The following is an 18436-nucleotide window of genomic DNA, read 5'->3' as shown; positions in this document are numbered from 1 at the left end:
ACTCTGACTGTTCACCTCACATTCTGACTGTTCACCACTCACTCTGACTGTTCACCACACATTCTGACTGCTCACCACTCATTCTGACTGTTCACCTCACATTCTGGCTGTTCACCACTCACTCTGACTGTTCACCTCACATTCTGGCTGTTCACCACTCACTCTGACTGTTCACCTCACATTCTGACTGTTCACCACTCACTCTGACTGTTCACCACACATTCTGACTGCTCACCACTCACTCTGACTGTTCACCTCACATTCTGGCTGTTCACCACTCACTCTGACTGTTCACCTCACATTCTGACTGTTCACCACTCACTCTGACTGTTCACCACACATTCTGACTGCTCACCTCACATTCTGGGATCACGGTTCTCACCAGACCAGGATCAAACCATCGTATCAATAAAAACCTCATATGCAGAGTTTTGAACAGTTTGTATTTGTCTCCCGTTAACGTTCATGACTCTAATCCAGACCCGGGTCCGGTCTGGTCCGGTCCCTGCTCTCCAGTGTTTTCTGAGCTGGTCCAGCAGGTCCAGACCCCCTGCAGGGTGATGCCCCCCTCCAGGCCCGTCTGCTCCCCAGACAGAGTCTCCATCTTCCAGCTGTCGGTGTGTCTGAAGCGCTGGAGCTTCCAGGAGCTGGGAGAGCTGGTCCACCGCCTGGCCAGAGAAGGTACTGCAGGTCTACCAGGTCTACCAGGTATACCAGGTCTACCGGGACTAATGAGACTACCAAGACCACCAGGACTAGCAGGACTAGCAGGACCACCAGTTACTCCCGTAACATCAGTACTTTTACTCCAATAACATCAGTACTTGTACACCAATAACATCAGTACATGTACTTCATCAACATCAATACTTGTACTCCCGTAACATCTGTACTTGTACTCCAGTAACATCAGTACTTGTACTCCAATAACATCAGTACTTGTACTTCATTAACATCAATACTTGTACTCCAGTAACATCAGTACTTGTACTCCAGTGAAGTTGTGCTCCAGAGTAACTAGAGTGGTGACGATGTCTCCGGTGTATTGGAGGAATGGCGCCGGTGTTACGGAGCTTTCTGTTGCTCAGGTTGCTGCAGCGGGTCACTGAACCTGCTGGCTGTGTTTTCTAAACCCCGTGGGGGGACGAGGAACTTTCAGCTTCCAGGGTTCCAACCACAGGAGGTTTTTTTATAAAGGTTCTTTTTAGAGCAGGATCATTAATAATAAAAGGAGTAACGCGCCCCCAGCTTTAATAAACATGAAAACGTTTTCCGCTGTGAAGCCTGTTTGGTAAACGGTTTCACTGCATTTGGCTCACAAGCTTTTATAAAACTTTGATAAAACTTTTATAAAACAACACAGTGGATTCGTGCTTCTTTCCATATGGAACAAATGAAAGAGTGGGTGGGGTTTACGATACGCCAGAGTATCCAGGCAGTGAGAGATTCACTGCCTGGAGTTTTAAAACTTCGTCAGGTTGTAGTTCATCTGACAAACATTTCCAGAGCTGAGAAAGAACTTTGATCTCTGAGTGCTTTTATTCTGATAAACATCAACAAACCTAATCAGCAGAGTCATTCAGAGCAGCAGAGTTCAGTAGTTTAACTGCTCCTCCGAGCATGCTACATGCTACATGCTACATGCTACATGCTAAAGACTTTCAGGTTCACACACCAGCGATGCTACATGCTACATGCTAAAGACTTTCAGGCTCACACACCAGCGATGCTACATGCTACATGCTAAAGACTTTCAGGCTCAAACACCAGCGATGCTACATGCTATATGCTAAAGACTTTCAGGTTCACACACCAGCGATGCTACATGCTACATGCTAAAGAGTTTTAAGCTCACACACCAGCGATGCTACATGCTAAACATGATTGAAGTGTGACTCGGTCTACCGTCTACAGTAGCATAGCGCAGTGTGCAGATAGATACTATGCACTGTGCTATGCTACTGTACAGTATTTGCGTATTGTTTGTTTACGAAGTATAAGTCAGGCTTTATAGCATTTAATTAGTACTTGTATCGGCAAGTAGTTAAAGGTTAGTACTCAAATTCGCCTTTTAAAAAAAAGTATCGTGTTGTGTTAAGTTGTGTTATTGACGATGATGGGTGGTGTTTTTCCAGAGTACATCCTCTCGGCCCTCAGCGGCCCCAAACGGAGGCGGGCTCTGAACAAGCTGCGGGGGCGGAGCCTGGCGGAGCTCCTCCCTCTTAGACGCACCCTGCAGACTCTGGCTGACCTGCAGGTCGACTCCAACCACAAAGTCTGCAAGGCTGCCGCCAGCTGCCTCTGCAGAGCCGCCGGCTGCAAGGCCTTCAGGAGCAAGGTACGGCGCAGAGCGGGGGGGGCTTCTGGGGCTGGGGGGGTTCTGAGGCTGCGGGGCGCTACTGAGGCTCGAGGGGGGGGGTTACTGAGGCTGGAGGGGGTTACTGAGGCTAGGGCGCTACTGAGGCTGGGGGGCTTCTGGGGCTGGGGGGGGGTTCTGAGGCTGTGGGGTGCGACTGAGGCTAGGGCGCTACTGAGGCTCGAGGGGGGGGTTACTGAGGCTGGGGGGGCTCAGGGGGTAGGACGCTACTGAGGCTCGAGGGGGGGGGGGGGGGGGGTTACTGAGCCTGGAGGGGAATTACTGAGGCTGGAGGTGGCTACTGAGGCTGGGGGGCTACTGAGGCTCGGGGGAGGATTTACTGTGGCTCGGGGGGCATACTGAGGCTGGGGGGGTTGCTGAGGCGGGGGGCGGGGGGCAGGGGGCGGGGGGGTGGTTCTGAGGCTGGGGGAGTTCTGAGGCTGCGGGGCGCGACTGAGGCTAGGGTGCTACTGAGGCTCAAGAGGGGGGGTTACTGAGGCTGGAGGGGGAATTACTGAGGCTGGGGGGGCTCAGGGGGTAGGGCGCTACTGAGGCTTGAGGGGGGGGTTACTGAGGCTGGAGGAGCTACTGAGGCTGGAGGGGTACTGAGGCTGGGGCGGTGGTCTACTGAGGGGGCTTTTTCTCTGTAAAGAACCAGGTTCTAGTTCTGGTCCAGGACCAGATTCAGCACCAGTTGTTTGTCTTTCCACCACCAAAGTCTATCAGGGGCTAAACTGGTACTAAGCTGGCCCCACATCGTTGCTGGGCTAGAGCGGAGCCAGAGCAGTTCCAGAGCGGGGCCAGACTGGAGCCAGAGCGGGGCCAGACTGGAGCCAGGGCGGGGACGGACACATCATAAACTGGGGGTGGGGTTATCGCTGGAGTTATCACTGCCTACAAGGTGGAGGAGATTCTGAACCAGCTCTCTGAAATCTAGAGCGAACACGGAGCGTCGGAGTGGCTGAGGTCCTCATGAGGCAGCAGGGGGCGCTCCACTATGAGACGCTCCACAGAACTTCTTTCTAATGAAGCCAGACTTCTGGTTCCTCAGGAACTACTAAACAAACTACAAACTACTGGAAATGAAAGTTGGAGTTTTTAGAGCTAAAATGAGCCTTTTAATGGCTTCATGTGAAAGAGAACTTTAATCAGAGTGTTTACCTAGGTTACCATGGAAACGGCTGTAGAGCAGCGTTCTATCATTCTACACCTCCATTCCTCCATGTTGAAGCTTTTGATTCAGAAACGTCCAGAAATAAAGTGAAAGGAGCAGAAAGTCACTATGGAATGTTGGAATGGTGAAAAATAAGACCCGAGATCATTCAGGTTATTATTTATTTTATTTTATTTTATTTTATTTTATTTTATTTTATTTTATTTTATTTTATTTTATTTTATTTTATTTTATTTTATTTTATTTTATTTTTTATTTTTTTTTTTTTTATTTTTTTTTTTTTATTTAATTTAATTTTATTTTATTTTATTTTATTTTATTTTATTTTATTTTATTTTATTTTATTTTATTTTATTTTATTTTATTTTATTTTATTTTATTTTATTTTATTTTATCTTATCTTATCTATGTCCACTCCGGGGCTCTGGACTAAAACAAGACGGACGTGAACAAACAGCACTAGAGGGATGAGGAGACTCAATGTCTTCCTGAGGTTCAGGTCAGACTAGATGGAGCGACCCGGACCAAACCACCGGTACAGTCCGTCTCCTGGTTCCTGGATCCTGCCGGCGCTACGTTGGTGGAACCAGTGAGGTGATGATGTGGCTCTACTGGCTCCGGTAACGGTGGAAGAAGAACCGGTTCTTTGGCGGTGCTCATTTAAGAAGTGAACTAGAACCTGAACTAGAACCTGAACTAGAACCTGAACTAGAACCTGAACTAGAACCTGGTTCTTGTTGGAAAAGCCACTGAGAACTCAGTCTTTACACATCATTCATTTGATGAATTAAATACTTTCTGATAGATTTTTGTTTGGTAATAAAACTACATAAAGTCTTGACTTCGTGTTGTTTCAGTATTCTGTTGTACTTCATGTTGTTTCAGTATTATGTTGTACTTCATGTTGTTTCAGTATTCTGTTGTACTTCGTGTTGTTTCAGTATTCTGTTGTACTTTATGTTGTTTCAGTATTATGTTGTACTTCATGTTGTTTCAGTATTCTGTTGTACTTCATGTTGTTTCAGTATTATGTTGTACTTCATGTTGTTTCAGTGTTCTGTTGTACTTCATGTTGTTTCAGTATTATGTTGTACTTCATGTTGTTTCAGTGTTCTGTTGTACTTTATGTTTCAGTATTATGTTGTACTTCATGTTGTTTCAGTATTATGTTGTACTTTATGTTGTTTCAGTGTTCTGTTGTGCTTTATGTTGTTTCAGTATTATGTTGTACTTTATGTTGTTTCAGTGTTCTGTTGTACTTCATGTTGTTTCAGTATTATGTTGTACTTCATGTTGTTTCAGTATTCTGTTGTACTTTATGTTGTTTCAGTATTATGTTGTACTTTATGTTGTTTCAGTATTATGTTGTACTTTATGTTGTTTCAGTGTTCTGTTGTACTTTATGTTGTTTCAGTATTATGTTGTACTTTATGTTGTTTCAGTATTATGTTGTACTTTATGTTGTTTCTATTTATTATGAATAAATAGAAATGAATCAATTCGTCAGACTGAAGAGTTCCAAATAAACACTGAATGTTTTCTACCATCGTCTAATTCAAATCCTCCCTCCCCTCATATTTCCATCCCCCCCTCCCCTCCTCCCTCCCTCCCTCCCTCCCTCCCCTCCTCCCCTCCCTCCCTCCCTCCCTCCCCTCATCTTTCCATCCTCCCTCCCTCCCCTCCTCCCTCCCTCCCTCCCTCCCTCCCCTCCTCCCCTCCCTCCCTCCCTCCCTCCCCTCATATTTCCATCCTCCCCCCCTCCCCTCCTCCCTCCCACCCTCCCCTCATCTTTCCATCCTCCCTCCCTCCCTCCCTCCCTCCCCCCCTCCTTCCCTCCTCCCTCCTGCAGGCTCTGGTTTTCTACACAGAGAGTTTGAGGAGTTCTGATGTTCTGGTCCAGCAGGGATCCTGTCTGGCTCTCAAGTGCCTGAGGGTGAGATTACTGCCAGAACCTGGTCTTGGTCTTGGTCTTGGTCCTGGTCCTGGTCCTGGTCCTGGTCCATCACCACTGTGTTTGTGTCCGCCAGGCGGTGGAGAGCGTCGACCACATTGCAGACCTCTGGAGGTCAGCAGATGAAGACCTTCGTAGTTCTGCCAGAGAGACGGTGCTCTCCTTCGGTACCACACTCCTCTCCTCCTCTCCTCTCCTCTTCTCCTCTCCTCTCCTCTCCACTCCTCTCCTCCTCTCCTCTCCTCTCCTCTCCTCTCCTCTCCTCTCCTCTCCTCTCCTCTCCTCCTCTCCTCTCCTCTCCTCTCCTCTCATCTCCTCTTCCTTCATCTGTTTTAACCCCTCCCCCCCCCCCCCTCCCCCCCCAGGTAAGAAGGGTCACCAGGCGTTCCAGAAGATGGACCAGCTTTACGCCGACCTGCAGGAGGAGGCCTACCAGAACCAGGAGACGGAGATCACCATCCTGTAGGAGGCGACGGGCCGGCGTGACAAGAAGAGAAGAAGAGCTGCTGCAGGTGGGAAGCTCTGGAAGCTCTGGAGGCTCTGGAAGCTCTGGAGGCTCTGGAAGCTCTAGAGGCTCTGGAAGCTCTAGAGGATCTGGAAGCTCTAGAGGATCTGGAAGCTCTAGAGGATCTGGAGGCTCTGGAAACTCTGGAGGATCCTGCTTACTTTCCTGCTCCACACTGCAGGACGGCGCTGATCCGTTTGGGGAGCGTTCCATCCATTATAGAGGCCGAAGCTTCATTTCAACAGCGACTCATCACAACATGACGTGAAGACGTCATATCAGGAAGAAGAACTCTGCAGCTTCTCTAAGAACTTTTACTTTAACAACTTCCTTTGTTTTTGCATATCTGGAGTCCTGTTGTATTGAAGTATTTAACCTGGTGAGAACACGTAGTTTCACCTCGTATGACCAAGATGTTGCAGTGACTTGAAACTGAGGAACAAAACAATAAAAATCCTGAACTGTGAATCTGTGAGTCGAGTTTTACCAAAATAAAAGGATTGAAAATCCTCCATCAACTGAAGAGTACGATCATACTGCCTTTGAATTTATGCCTGTAAGAAAGTTTAGTGTGATCAGTGAACAGCAATCATAGGAACAAGTTCATCAGAGTGAACAACAGGAAGCTGCTGCTGTACAAAATAAAGTCCAAATCAGGAATGGAACTTGTAGAAGGAGAAGAACATGTGAAGGTCAGGTAAAGGTCAGGACGGAGTAGTGAAGCTCCACCCTCTTCACTGCAGGCTCGGCTGTTTGCTGTTGCTTTGAGCTCGTATCCTGTAATCTTTGGTTTCTTCAGTTTGTCATTACTTGTTTAATAAATAAATTCTCCTCTGAGAATCAACTTTGGTTCTGCTTCTCCTGGATCAACCAACATGTGGAATTAACGGGGACGTGGGAAGGAGGTGCAACTCCACCCGTCATTACTACAAACCAGCTCCAGAAACGTAAACACAGCAGAAAGGCTCATCTCTCCTCCGACAGCCGTACTTCCAGATACATTCCATTCAGGGATTACAGAGGATTATAATCCCAACAGAGTTTCTGTCTCTTTCTCTCTTTATTCTGTAAATTAATCAAAATGACCAGGACTAGTGTTTCCACATGGTGGGCGGAGCAGAGTACATGGTGGGTGGAGCAGAGAGAATGTGGTGGGTGGAGCACGTGGTGGGAGGAGCAGAGAGAATGTGGTGGGAGGAGCAGAGTACATGGTGGGTGGAGTACATGGTGGGTGGAGCAGAGAGAATGTGGTGGGAGGAGCAGAGTACATGGTGGGTGGAGCACGTGGTGGGTGGAGCAGAGTACATGGTGGGTGGAGCACGTGGTGGGAGGAGCAGAGTACATGGTGGGTGGAGCAGAGAGAATGTGGTGGGAGGAGCAGAGTACATGGTGGGTGGAGTACATGGTGGGTGGAGCAGAGAGAATGTGGTGGGAGGAGCAGAGTACATGGTGGGTGGAGCACGTGGTGGGTGGAGCAGAGTACATGGTGGGTGGAGCACGTGGTGGGAGAAGCAGAGTACATGGTGGGTGGAGCAGAGAGAATGTGGTGGGTGGAGCACGTGGTGGGAGGAGCAGAGTACATGGTGGGTGGAGCAGAGTACATGGTGGGTGGAGCAGAGAGAATGTGGTGGGAGGAGCAGAGTACATGGTGGGTGGAGCACGTGGTGGGTGGAGCAGAGTACATGGTGGGTGGAGCACGTGGTGGGAGAAGCAGAGTACATGGTGGGTGGAGCAGAGTACATGGTGGGTGGAGTACATGGTGGGCGGAGCAGAGTACATGGTGGGTGGAGCAGAGAGAATGTGGTGGGTGGAGCACGTGGTGGGAGGAGCAGAGTACATGGTGGGTGGAGCAGAGTACATGGTGGGTGGAGCACGTGGTGGGTGGAGCAGAGTACATGGTGGGTGGAGCACGTGGTGGGAGAAGCAGAGTACATGGTGGGTGGAGCAGAGTACATGGTGGGTGGAGTACATGGTGGGCGGAGCAGAGTACATGGTGGGTGGAGCAGAGAGAATGTGGTGGGTGGAGCAGAGAGAATGTGGTGGGTGGAGCACGTGGTGGGAGGAGCAGAGTACATGGTGGGTGGAGCAGAGTACATGGTGGGTGGAGCACGTGGTGGGAGGAGCAGAGTACATGGTGGGTGGAGCAGAGTACTTGGATTTTGAAGGGTTATTTATTTTACTCCAGAAGTGATTCTTCGCCGCTGACGTGATATTCTGAACATTATTTTACACATGAACACGTTTGATAGAACTTAATAAAGAATTGAGGGAAAATCTAAGTTACAGTAACTTAAACATCACAGCTACAATCATTTACCACTTCTCCTGTCGACCCTCCTGCTCATTTTGAGTTCATTGAAGGAAACGAGCTTCTGATGAGATGCAGTCGTGTTTAAATCACAACAAAGTACTTTGAGCCACAGAATGAGGATTCAGAAACATGTTATACTTTAAAGGTCTCCACAAACACATTTTAAAGATATCTGAACTTCTGTCCCCTAAAATTCGTGGAATTTTGATTCCTGCATGAAATAATAATAATAATAATAATAATAATAATAATAATAATAATAATAATAATAATAATAATAATAATAATAATAATAATAATAATAATACTAATAATAATAATAATAATAATAATAATAAAGTTGGCAAAAAATATTGAATTAAATAATGAAGCTTTAATAATAAATGTAGGAAGGTTTGTTTTGATGTTTATTTTTAAATCCAGAAAGGTCTTGAGTTGTGAATCGATCAGTGATTAACCCTTTAAAGTCGGAGGAATTATATAAATGTCATTTGCACAGAGTAATACGTGCTCTGAACGTCTGGAACACACTTCTGTAAACTTTAAGAACAAAAGAAACATTTTCATGATTTTTTCACTAAAAAAATTCATCTGGAGTCAAAAAGCATGTAAATGATCTGAAATGAAGAAATGAACGTCCAAAACCTTGTTCTGTGAGGTTCTGTGAGGTTCTGTGAGGTTCCGTTCCTCAGGTGTCATTTCCATGACACTTTTGTGTTTTTGTAGATATTTTTAAAGATTTTCCCACTTTAGCTTTTTCTTCTTCTTTTTTCCATTTATTCACTTTCTCTTCTATTTTCCATGTTTTTTTTCCCTTTTCTGTTTTTCTTTTCTTTCTTATTCCTGTTTCACCTTTTTAGTTTTTTTCCACTTTCTGAACTGTACTAACAATCTTAATCAGTGTAGTTTGACCATTTCTCCTGTACTATTATCATTTCTATGTAGTTATTTTAATTTTATTTAACTATTCCATGTCTTCTGCATATTTGAGTTGTTTTGCTTTATTTAGTAGTTTTTAATCCTTGAGATTAAACTGTTTGTAAAAAAAATCCCTAATTTTATGCAAATAAAATAAAACTGAATAGAAAATGTTTACTTTACCAGAACAATCCCACATTTCCCTGAAGGGTTCTGTTCCTGTGCTGCCCCCTGCTGGCCTATGCCCGAACTGCAGCCTGAGCAGAGCCTGCCAGTGAACGTGACCTCTGACGTCACTGGATATCCTGGACTGTTGGTGGATTTAATAAAACATCCTGAAAAGATCTTTCATGTTTAATTAACAACTAAACTCCAGACGAGGTCAGACAGAGTAAAAACAGACTGAGAAAATAAATCGAATGAGAAAACTTTGAGCGTCAGCGTTAAATCAGCAGCATCGTTAAAATCCCACACGAGAAGATAATCTGACGATGAGACACATTAGATTAGATTGAGCAGAACTTCCCATAAAAATCATATTGAAGAAGTTACAACCTGCAGCCTTTAAGTTGATTTATTGATTAACGGGATGTTTAAAGACGTCGTGTACGGTGGGCCGGTGGTTCACAGCTCCCAGCACTAGTCCTGGTTCCAGTTCCAGTAGGAACATTAAATGCTGACTCAGCAGAGTGCAGAGCGTTTTCTCCCCTGGATGGGATTAAAGGCTTTTTTTGTTCGTGTTTTAATTTTTTTAACTTTTATTTTATTTATGACTCTATTAGAACCAGTTTCACAGCTGAGAATAAAACTACTGTGCAATGCAGAGAACGTCCTTGTTTGTCCCCCTGGAATCGGTTCCTCCCTCCGTCCCACCATCCCTCCGTCCTCCGTCCCTCCGCCCTCCGTCCCTCCGCCCTCCGTCCCTCCATCCCTCCGTCCCTCCGCCCCTCCATCCCTCCATTCCTCCGTCCTCCATCCCTCCGTCCCTCCATCCCTCCGCCCTCTGTCCCTCCATCCCTCCATTCCTCCGTCCTCCGTCCCTCCGCCCCTCCGCCCTCCGTCCCTCCGCCCCTCCATCCCTCCATTCCTCCGTCCTCCATCCCTCCATCCTCCGTCCCTCCGCCCTCCGTCCCTCCGTCCCTCCATTCCTCCGTCCTCCGTCCCTCCGCCCCTCCGCCCTCCGTCCCTCCGCCCCTCCATCCCTCCATTCCTCCGTCCTCCATCCCTCCATCCCTCCGTCCCTCCGCCCCTCCATCCCTCCGTCCCTCCATCCCACCCACAGGAGAGCAGTTAGCACACAACGGTCAAGGGCTAATCAATAATACCAAGTACATATCAACAATACACAAGTTTATACTTTTTTATAATTAAAATAATTAGAATTTATAATAATAAAATTATAGTTGTTTTTGGCTTCAACAAGGAAAAGTCAAAGGATAAAGGTTAACACTTTACTGTGGGGTGCATTTTAACAGTCCCTCCTATTAGGAGGAAACACTGACGAAACACTGATGCTTCCTTTAGAACCTCCTTTAGCATAGGAACCACTGACGCTTCCTTTAGAACCTCCTTTAGCCTAGGAAACACTGATGCTTCCTTTAGAACATCCTTTAGCCTAGGAAACACTGATGCTTCCTTTAGAACCTCTTTTAGCCTAGGAAACACTGATGCTTCCTTTAGAACATCCTTTAGCCTAGGAAACACTGATGCTTCCTTTAGAACATCCTTTAGCCTAGGAAACACTGATGGTTCCTTTAGAACCTCTTTTAGCCTAGGAAACACTGATGGTTCCTTTAGAACCTCTTTTAGCCTAGGAAACACTGATGCTTCCTTTAGAACATCCTTTAGCCTAGGAAACCCTGATGCTTCCTTTAGAACCTCCTTAAGCCTAGGAAACACTGATACTTCCTTTAGAACCTCCTTTAGCTAAGGAACCACCGATGCTTCCTTTAGAACCTCCTTTAGCTCAGGAACCACTGATGTTTCCTTTAGAACCTTCTTTAGCCTAGGAACCACTGATGGTTCTTTAGAACCTCCTTTAGCATAGGAACCACTGATGGTTCCTTTACCAAAGGAGACCAGCTCATGTTCCCCCACAATTCCTTGCGGCGACATTTAAAGGAACCCGCTCATCGGAACGTTCAGGGAAACTCAGGATGACTGAACAAGGAGCAGATCATGTAAGTTACCAAAACAATAATCTGCCTAGAACAACTTGAAATCATCTAGAACCCAGATCCCAACTAGGAATGTTCTGGATGTTGTAGAACCAACACAGTAAAGTCCAGTTTCAGTGCAGCCTGTTCTCACTCTGATTGGTTCTTTATTCACCTGGCAGCCGTTTCCCTTTAGTTCCTCTGTTCCTTTGATTTACATTCAAACCTTGAGATGTTTGACTTTATATCAGAGGTTAGAACCTCAGGGGAACGTGAGAGGAACCACCTTTATACTACTTTGATCACATTTCTAGTTCTAGTTTCTTTCCTTCACTCCTTTAGGAAGCCTCCTAACACCTTTCCTTCACTCCTTTAGGAAGTATCCTAACTCCTTTCCTTAACTCCTTTAGGAAGCCTCCTAACACCTTTCCTTAACTCCTTTAGGAAGCCTCCTAACACCTTTCCTTAACTCCTTTAGGAAGCCTCCTAACACCTTTCCTTAACTCCTTTGGGAAGCCTCCTAACACCTTTCCTTAACTCCTTTAGGAAGCCTCCTAACACCTTTCCTTAACTCCTTTAGGAAGCCTCCTAACACCTTTCCTTAACTCCTTTAGGAAGCCTTCTAACACCTTTCCTTAACTCCTTTAGGAAGCCTCCTAACACCTTTCCTTAACTCCTTTGGGAAGCCTCCTAACACCTTTCCTTAACTCCTTTAGGAAGCCTCCTAACACCTTTCCTTAACTCCTTTAGGAAGTATCCTAACTCCTTTCCTTAACTCCTTTAGGAAGCCTCCTAACACCTTTCCTTAACTCCTTTAGGAAGTATCCTAACACCTTTCCTTAACTCCTTTAGGAAGTATCCTAACTCCTTTCCTTAACTCCTTTAGGAAGCCTCCTAACACCTTTCCTTAACTCCTTTAGGAAGTATCCTAACTCCTTTCCTTAACTCCTTTAGGAAGCCTCCTAACACCTTTCCTTAACTCCTTTGGGAAGCCTCCTAACACCTTTCCTTAACTCCTTTAGGAAGCCTCCTAACACCTTTCCTTAACTCCTTTAGGAAGCCTCCTAACACCTTTCCTCAAGCCTGTGACATCATCCACGGGGTTAAGGACAAGTGGATAGGAAAGGAGATAGGACGGACGATTAGGAAGCATCCTGTGTATCAAAAGTTGAGCCAGAGACCAGATCCGCTGATGAATGAAAGGATTTTTGACAGAAGGAGATTCAGACGATGTGTTTGGTTCTCAGCAGGCTGGATTCTTGTCGTCATCAGAACCTCCAACACATTATGATCAATCTCAGCTTTACTGAGTGATTCAGCCCCGTGGGGTCGTCAGGAGGAGCTTCACTCAGTCCCACAGTCAGGAGAAACAAGGTGAAGCATCTTTTAGTTCCTACCTCATGCGTGGATCCCACTTCCTGCCAAAGCACCTCCTTCCTTTAAAGTTCTCCTGTCCTCCAGCGTTTCATCTCCTCCTCTTGGTCTGGTTGGTCCAGATACCTCGTATTCAAAGTTTCTAGCTCCTCTATACACACTGTTCACACACTCCTAACACAATGTTCACACACATCACAAACTGTTCACACTCTTCACACACTCCTCACACACCATTCACTCATCACAAATTCTTCACACACTGTTCACACTCATCACTCTTCACATACTGTTCACACACTCTTCACACACCGTTCATTCTTCACACACTGCTCACACTGTTCACATACTGTTCACACACTCTTCACACACCGTTCATTCTTCACACACTGTTCACACACTCCTCACACACTCCTCAGACACCCTTCACAGACTGTTCACACACACTGTTCACTCTTCTCACACTGTTCACTCTTCACACACTCCTCACCAGACCACCAGACCGTTGAGTCTGGACCAGTCGATGATTTCACTGATTTTCTCTCCAGCTGCTCGTTCCGTCATGTTTCCTGCCTTTGAATCTCAAAACTATTGATTAAACAGGTTTCAGTTGATTGATCATCACAGATTCCTGATCAGAGTATTGATCTCCACTACTTTAAAGACAAATTGTCCTGCTTCTTTTTATTTGGTCTTATTTCCTCTGCAAACTACAAAAGAGTCAGATATTCAACCTTTAAAATGAATAAAAGGTTTTGTTCCTATTCTAAAACTAAAACTTTTTTTAGCCTTTTATTAAAACTGATTCTTAGTTAATTCAAGCCTTATTTACGTTGGCCAAGCGTTTTTGAAAAGTTCGACTTCGTGAGCCGTTTATAAAGTCGTGTTTTCAGTGGCTCTGAGCACCGTTGCCATGGAAACGGACCCAAAACAAGAGGGTTTTTCTGTGGTTTCAAAGCTTCTGGATCACGTCTCCAGGTTTATGACACTCCAGGTAAAGATGAGTCCCATCAGTTCATTTACTGAAAAAATAGAGTCAAACATGATGATTAACTGGATTCCAGGAGTTTCACTGATCAGTTTGATTGATTACTCTTATCCTGACATCATTTTCATTCTATTTGTAGTTATTGTTTAAATCTCATGCACACGTCACTGATTCCCAGAGTTTAACACATTGAGAGGAAAAAACTTTATTTAAATTAAAACCAAAGCGACCTTGTAGCAGCAAGCACTGCGACAGGACACACACACACACACACACACACACACACACACACACACACACACACACACACACACACACACACACACACACACACACACACACACACACACACACACACACACACACACACACACACACACACACACACACACACACACACACCGTGTCTGACAGCAAAACATTTCCAGCAGAGAAACAAGAAACGACTGGATCTTTCTATTGCTTAGTGATGCTGGAGACGAACGACGGCGTCTCCCGTTTGTTCCCTTGTGAGTCGCCACCCCGTTTTTTGTAATCAGCATTTTCTGACCCCCCCCCCCACACACAAGCACACACACACACACACGCACACACACACACACACACACACGCACAAACACTTCTACCCTTTGGAAACTTTCAGCATTTTGTTTTAAAACTCGACGTTTGGGAAACGACAACAGCGACCCATGCAGAAGGAGAACCAACAAAACGAGTTCAGGTCACAGGTTTGGTGAAGGGGTGGGGTGGGGGGGGTTTTAAGAGCGGGGCAGATCCTTGGGGGAATCATTCACAGCAGTTATTGATTGTCCAGTGTCGTGTGCAGAGCCCGAAGCGGCGAAAGAGTTCGTTCGTGGTTCAGTCAACACGACGTGCTGCTTGGACTGTGGCAGAGGTCATCGGGGTCGTGGGGGTCATCGAGGTGGCTGCCAGGGCAGAGGTCATCGGGGTCGTGGGGGTCATCGAGGTGGCTGCCAGGGCAGAGGTCACTGGGGCTGTGGGGGTCATCTAGGTGGCCGCTGGTGCAGAGGTCACCGGGGGCATCCAGATGGATTGTGGCAGTTTTGGAGGAGGGTCCAGGAAGTAAACGCACCAGAGGAAGAAAAACAAAAAGCCAATACTGAAAACGGCGGTGACTGGGCGTCACGCGTTGAGAACACTGGAGGTTCACGTTTGACCAGAAGTTCCTGAAAGTCTCGTGGCGGGAATTCGCCGGACGTTTGGACGCCTCCTTCGACGGCGTCTCCTCTTCACAGCATGACATGACAGCATCAGCACGCCTCAGACCGCCCCCCCTTCAGCGGGTCCGGGAGGGGCAGTCCGCCCCCCCCCAGCTCGCGGCATGGTCGCCCCTTCCCCCCTTTCTCACCCCCTAGGTGCCCATGATGATGGGGTCATGGGCGGCGTCGGGCAGCACGGCGTCCTGGCAGTGGTACAGGAAGCAGTTGCCCCAGCAGCTGTAGCAGATGAGGAAGAGGGCGGCGAGGAAGACGAGGGCGCAGATGGTGCAGGGCTTCCTCTCCAGCAGGAAGCTGAGCAGGTAGAAGCCCATGAACATGGAGTGGTTGAACCACAGCGCCGGGTTCAGCGGCTTGGGGATGAGCAGCACTGGAAGGAGCCACTGCAGGCAGTACATCCTGCCGCTGTGATGGAAGGTTCTAGACAGAAACACGGTGGGGGGGGGGGGGGGGGCTCCGGATGGGAGAGCCGTCTGATCCGATGGAGCCTGGACGACGCAGGGTGAGAGAGCGAGGACACCAGACGTGATGCTTCAGGTCGTCCCTGGAGGACAGACGACAGAAAAGTCAACAACGCGTCAAAGACAATCGACTTCCTTCAACTAACTAACTGCTAGTTAGTACCAATGTGGTGATGAGGACCAGGACCGGGACCAGAACTAGGACTAGGACCAGAGTTCCCACCGTCTCCAAGGAGACCGAGATGGAGTCAGAGTGTTTCTAAAAACTTGTTTTCAGTGACTCCAGGCGTCGTCGTGTAAACAAACAACGAAATACAACAAAAGTGTTTTGTTTTTACTTGACATTGCCGCGTAATCAGGCCGTAGTATTTGCAAGTACCCTGAATATGACTTCCTGAAAGTACTCGGTAGATTTTCAACAATGTTCACTCTGTTTTCATCTCATCAGATACAAACTGTGTAGTCGTCCTGCTTCACTGGAGATTCAACAAAGAGCGACGTGTTTACATCCAATAAAGGAAGGAAACAAGCTGATTGTATTTTAAAAGGACAATTTCACAAATCCTTTACTTTCCATAACATATTTCCATTATAGTCTTTGAATTTAAACTTTGTAGTTTTTATTTGTTGTTGTGCAGAGTATACGAGATGGAAATTATTAGATTTTCACAAAAACAAAAAAAATACAACCAAAAATGACTACAACCTCAAAATTAAACCAATTTTGATCAAAAATACAGTGAAATGTCAAAAGAAACAAAAAACTTCTTTATCTGTTGCATTCTGGGTGTTGTTGTTTTACAAGCTCCGCCTGACAGCGTGGCCCCGAGGCAAGTTTAAAGAAATTTGTTAACGATTTCCTCGCTGGTTTGACACCTCTGATATAGAACAACACCCACCATGAGTCACTTTGTTATCCTGCCAAACGCTGGATTTAACGCCACTCCTATCCACCGCAGCAGGTTCAGCAGAAGCATCACATGTGTGCGCATGAAGCCTTATAAAGGTTCGAGGAGGCGGGTTGGAGGTCTGAACACTGATCCTGCTGATTTCAGGCCACTATGAGACAACTCGTCTGAGACAGCCTTTGGGGATAACTAACTTCATTCAATGTACTGAAAGTAAAGATGTCAACCAGGCTTCAAGTATCTAACTACCAGACAAACAAGATGCAGGTGAATTAACAGGAGTATGACCGACATGAGTCCAGGGTTTGAACTGGCTGCTTTAAGCAGGAAAAACTGGCTGCGACTGGCTGGAGAACAAAAACAAGAGTTACTGTCAGTGACAGCTGCCAGCACTCCCCCAGGGCCACATGACCACCAGATTGAAATATAATCAGCGTGTTATCGTTTATAGAAGAGTTTGATGGGGTGAACCTGCAAACATGTAACACCGTACATAATATTCAGCTTTACCAACATGGACGTCCAAATAAATGATTAATCGTAAATGTAGCATAGTCATCCACCAATCCACGGTGCAGTGTTATCCTAAATTCACCATTGCAATCCATCATTTCTCCGTTTAATGAGTTAACAAAAGAGACATCCGGACTGCATTCAGAAATCTATCAATTTAACAGATTTATGAGTTTAGAGGTGAAAGTGAATGCACGATGGCACAGGGAATGATACTGGAAATCAGATGGGAACATTAATGATTTCGGCACAATTAGACTAAAAAAAAACACGATTCGTTATCTTTTTTAAAACTATAACTATAACTATACTGGCTAAGCTGCATTGTTCCATATTGCAGTGGGCGTAACGACACGTAGCCAGCTGCACTGAAGCGACTGTTAGAGGGATTTATCTATCTATTCAAGAGTTACTCTATGTTTTTTAACAAATAAATTTAAGTCTGGAAAGTCCGTGTCGAATGGAGTAAGAGCAGAGGCCGCTGGAAGTGCGAGCAGAGGCCGCTGTGAGAAGCCCGCTCACCGGGGAGAGGAACGCGGACTCACCGGGGACGATACCAGGCTGCACCGGGAGCTAACGACCAGAAGGCCTACACGTCCTGGTGTGTGTGTCTGTGTGTACCATAAAGATGTGGATATAAAGAGGTTTGTAGATGAATGTAGACAGACCTGCCGCGCTGTGCTCACTTTGTCGCTCCATCTCTCTCACTGCGTACCATTCTACGAGCTAACACGTTAGCAATCAGGACCCCTGCTGCACAGCTGAAGCACAACGCGGCATTTTAGGCGTCCGTGGCGCGCCTGACCGTATTTCTTTATTTTGTTCGTGTTTTTTTATTTTTTTTTTACCTCAGTTCACCCCTCAAATACAGCATATTTTTGGTTAAAATAAAAACGGGTAAATATGTTGTCAAAACTAAAAGAATAATATAAAAAGTATTTCCATGAAAATACAGTATATAGTGTTTTTGTTCATTAATAATAAAAAACAAAAAAGATGAGTGAAAAGCTTTTTGTGTGTGCATGTTTTACTACCTTTAAGAGCTTGTTGCGGTCAATCCCTGCCCTCTTCTTTTCTCTCCTATCATCTAACCTCCAACCCGAACAGCACTGTATTTACCTGCATGTCTGGTTCTGCAGAAAATCTCCACCTCTAACTCTGGTTCTGCAGAAAGTCTCCTCAGTGTTTTTCTTTTCCACAGTCTCTTCTTGCTCATGTGAAATTGTTGGGATTGAATTTATTTCACCTCGAAGGCATTTTTGCGTTAACTAAACTGAGGCCACATCCTACGGAAGTACGGAAGAGTATTCTTCTAGTATTCTAGTACCTTCATGTACTTCAGAAAAAGTCGACAATCAAAGTCCACATGCCAGCGCGTGTGACTGCTTCTACAAAATGCCTCGCAGGCGGTTTAATGAAGTGGTGAAAAGATGCTTCAGGACAGGATTGAGCTCATAAACACAGTCAGTTATCAGTTTCAGGACTAGAAGAGCCAGAGCAGCCTGCAGCCTTGTTCTGTCCTGGAAGTTTGTCAAGGACAAAGGCACGGATCCCAGGGTGCTCATTTAAATGTGTTCTTATTA

General features: G+C 46.0%; 2 protein-coding genes across 5 annotated transcripts in view; one reads left to right on the top strand and one right to left on the bottom strand.

Annotated features, from left to right (window-relative positions):
• ripor3 (RIPOR family member 3) overlaps positions 1-6835 on the top strand; it is a 61324-nt gene extending 54489 nt beyond the window's left edge. For 2 of the 4 annotated variants that reach the window (XM_080461280.1, XM_080461279.1), the window contains exons 22-26: positions 517-681; positions 2136-2338; positions 5380-5463; positions 5558-5648; positions 5847-6828. In XM_080461280.1, coding sequence (XP_080317406.1) covers positions 517-681; positions 2136-2338; positions 5380-5463; positions 5558-5648; positions 5847-5947 — 644 coding nt within the window. In that variant the 3' untranslated portion in view covers positions 5948-6828. Of the gene's footprint in view, positions 1-516; positions 682-2135; positions 2339-5379; positions 5464-5557; positions 5649-5846 lie in introns of all 4 variants that reach the window. The other 2 variants (XR_013935271.1, XM_080461281.1) reach the window with 2 other exon arrangements.
• A 7089-nt stretch (positions 6836-13924) lies between these two features.
• Positions 13925-17604, bottom strand: blcap (bladder cancer associated protein). Its single transcript, XM_080461295.1, has 2 exons — positions 17522-17604; positions 13925-15515 (listed from the first exon to the last, which is right to left on the bottom strand). The coding sequence occupies exon 2, from the start codon at positions 15367-15369 to the stop codon at positions 15106-15108; it is 264 nt and encodes an 87-aa protein (XP_080317421.1). The 5' UTR covers positions 15370-15515; positions 17522-17604; the 3' UTR covers positions 13925-15105.
• Between the last annotated feature and the right edge of the window lie 832 nt (positions 17605-18436).

This window comes from Lipophrys pholis (assembly GCF_963383615.2).
Source record: "Lipophrys pholis genome assembly, chromosome: 4".
NCBI classification, from domain to species: domain Eukaryota; kingdom Metazoa; phylum Chordata; class Actinopteri; order Blenniiformes; family Blenniidae; genus Lipophrys; species Lipophrys pholis.
The sequence above is the reverse complement of the archived record's forward strand: the minus strand, read 5'-3'. Positions and strand labels throughout refer to the sequence as shown.

Coding starts and splice junctions, on each gene's coding strand:
- blcap (XM_080461295.1), bottom strand. CDS start 15,369: ATGTACTGCCTGCAGTGGCTCCTTCCAGTGCTGCTCATCCCCAAGCCG.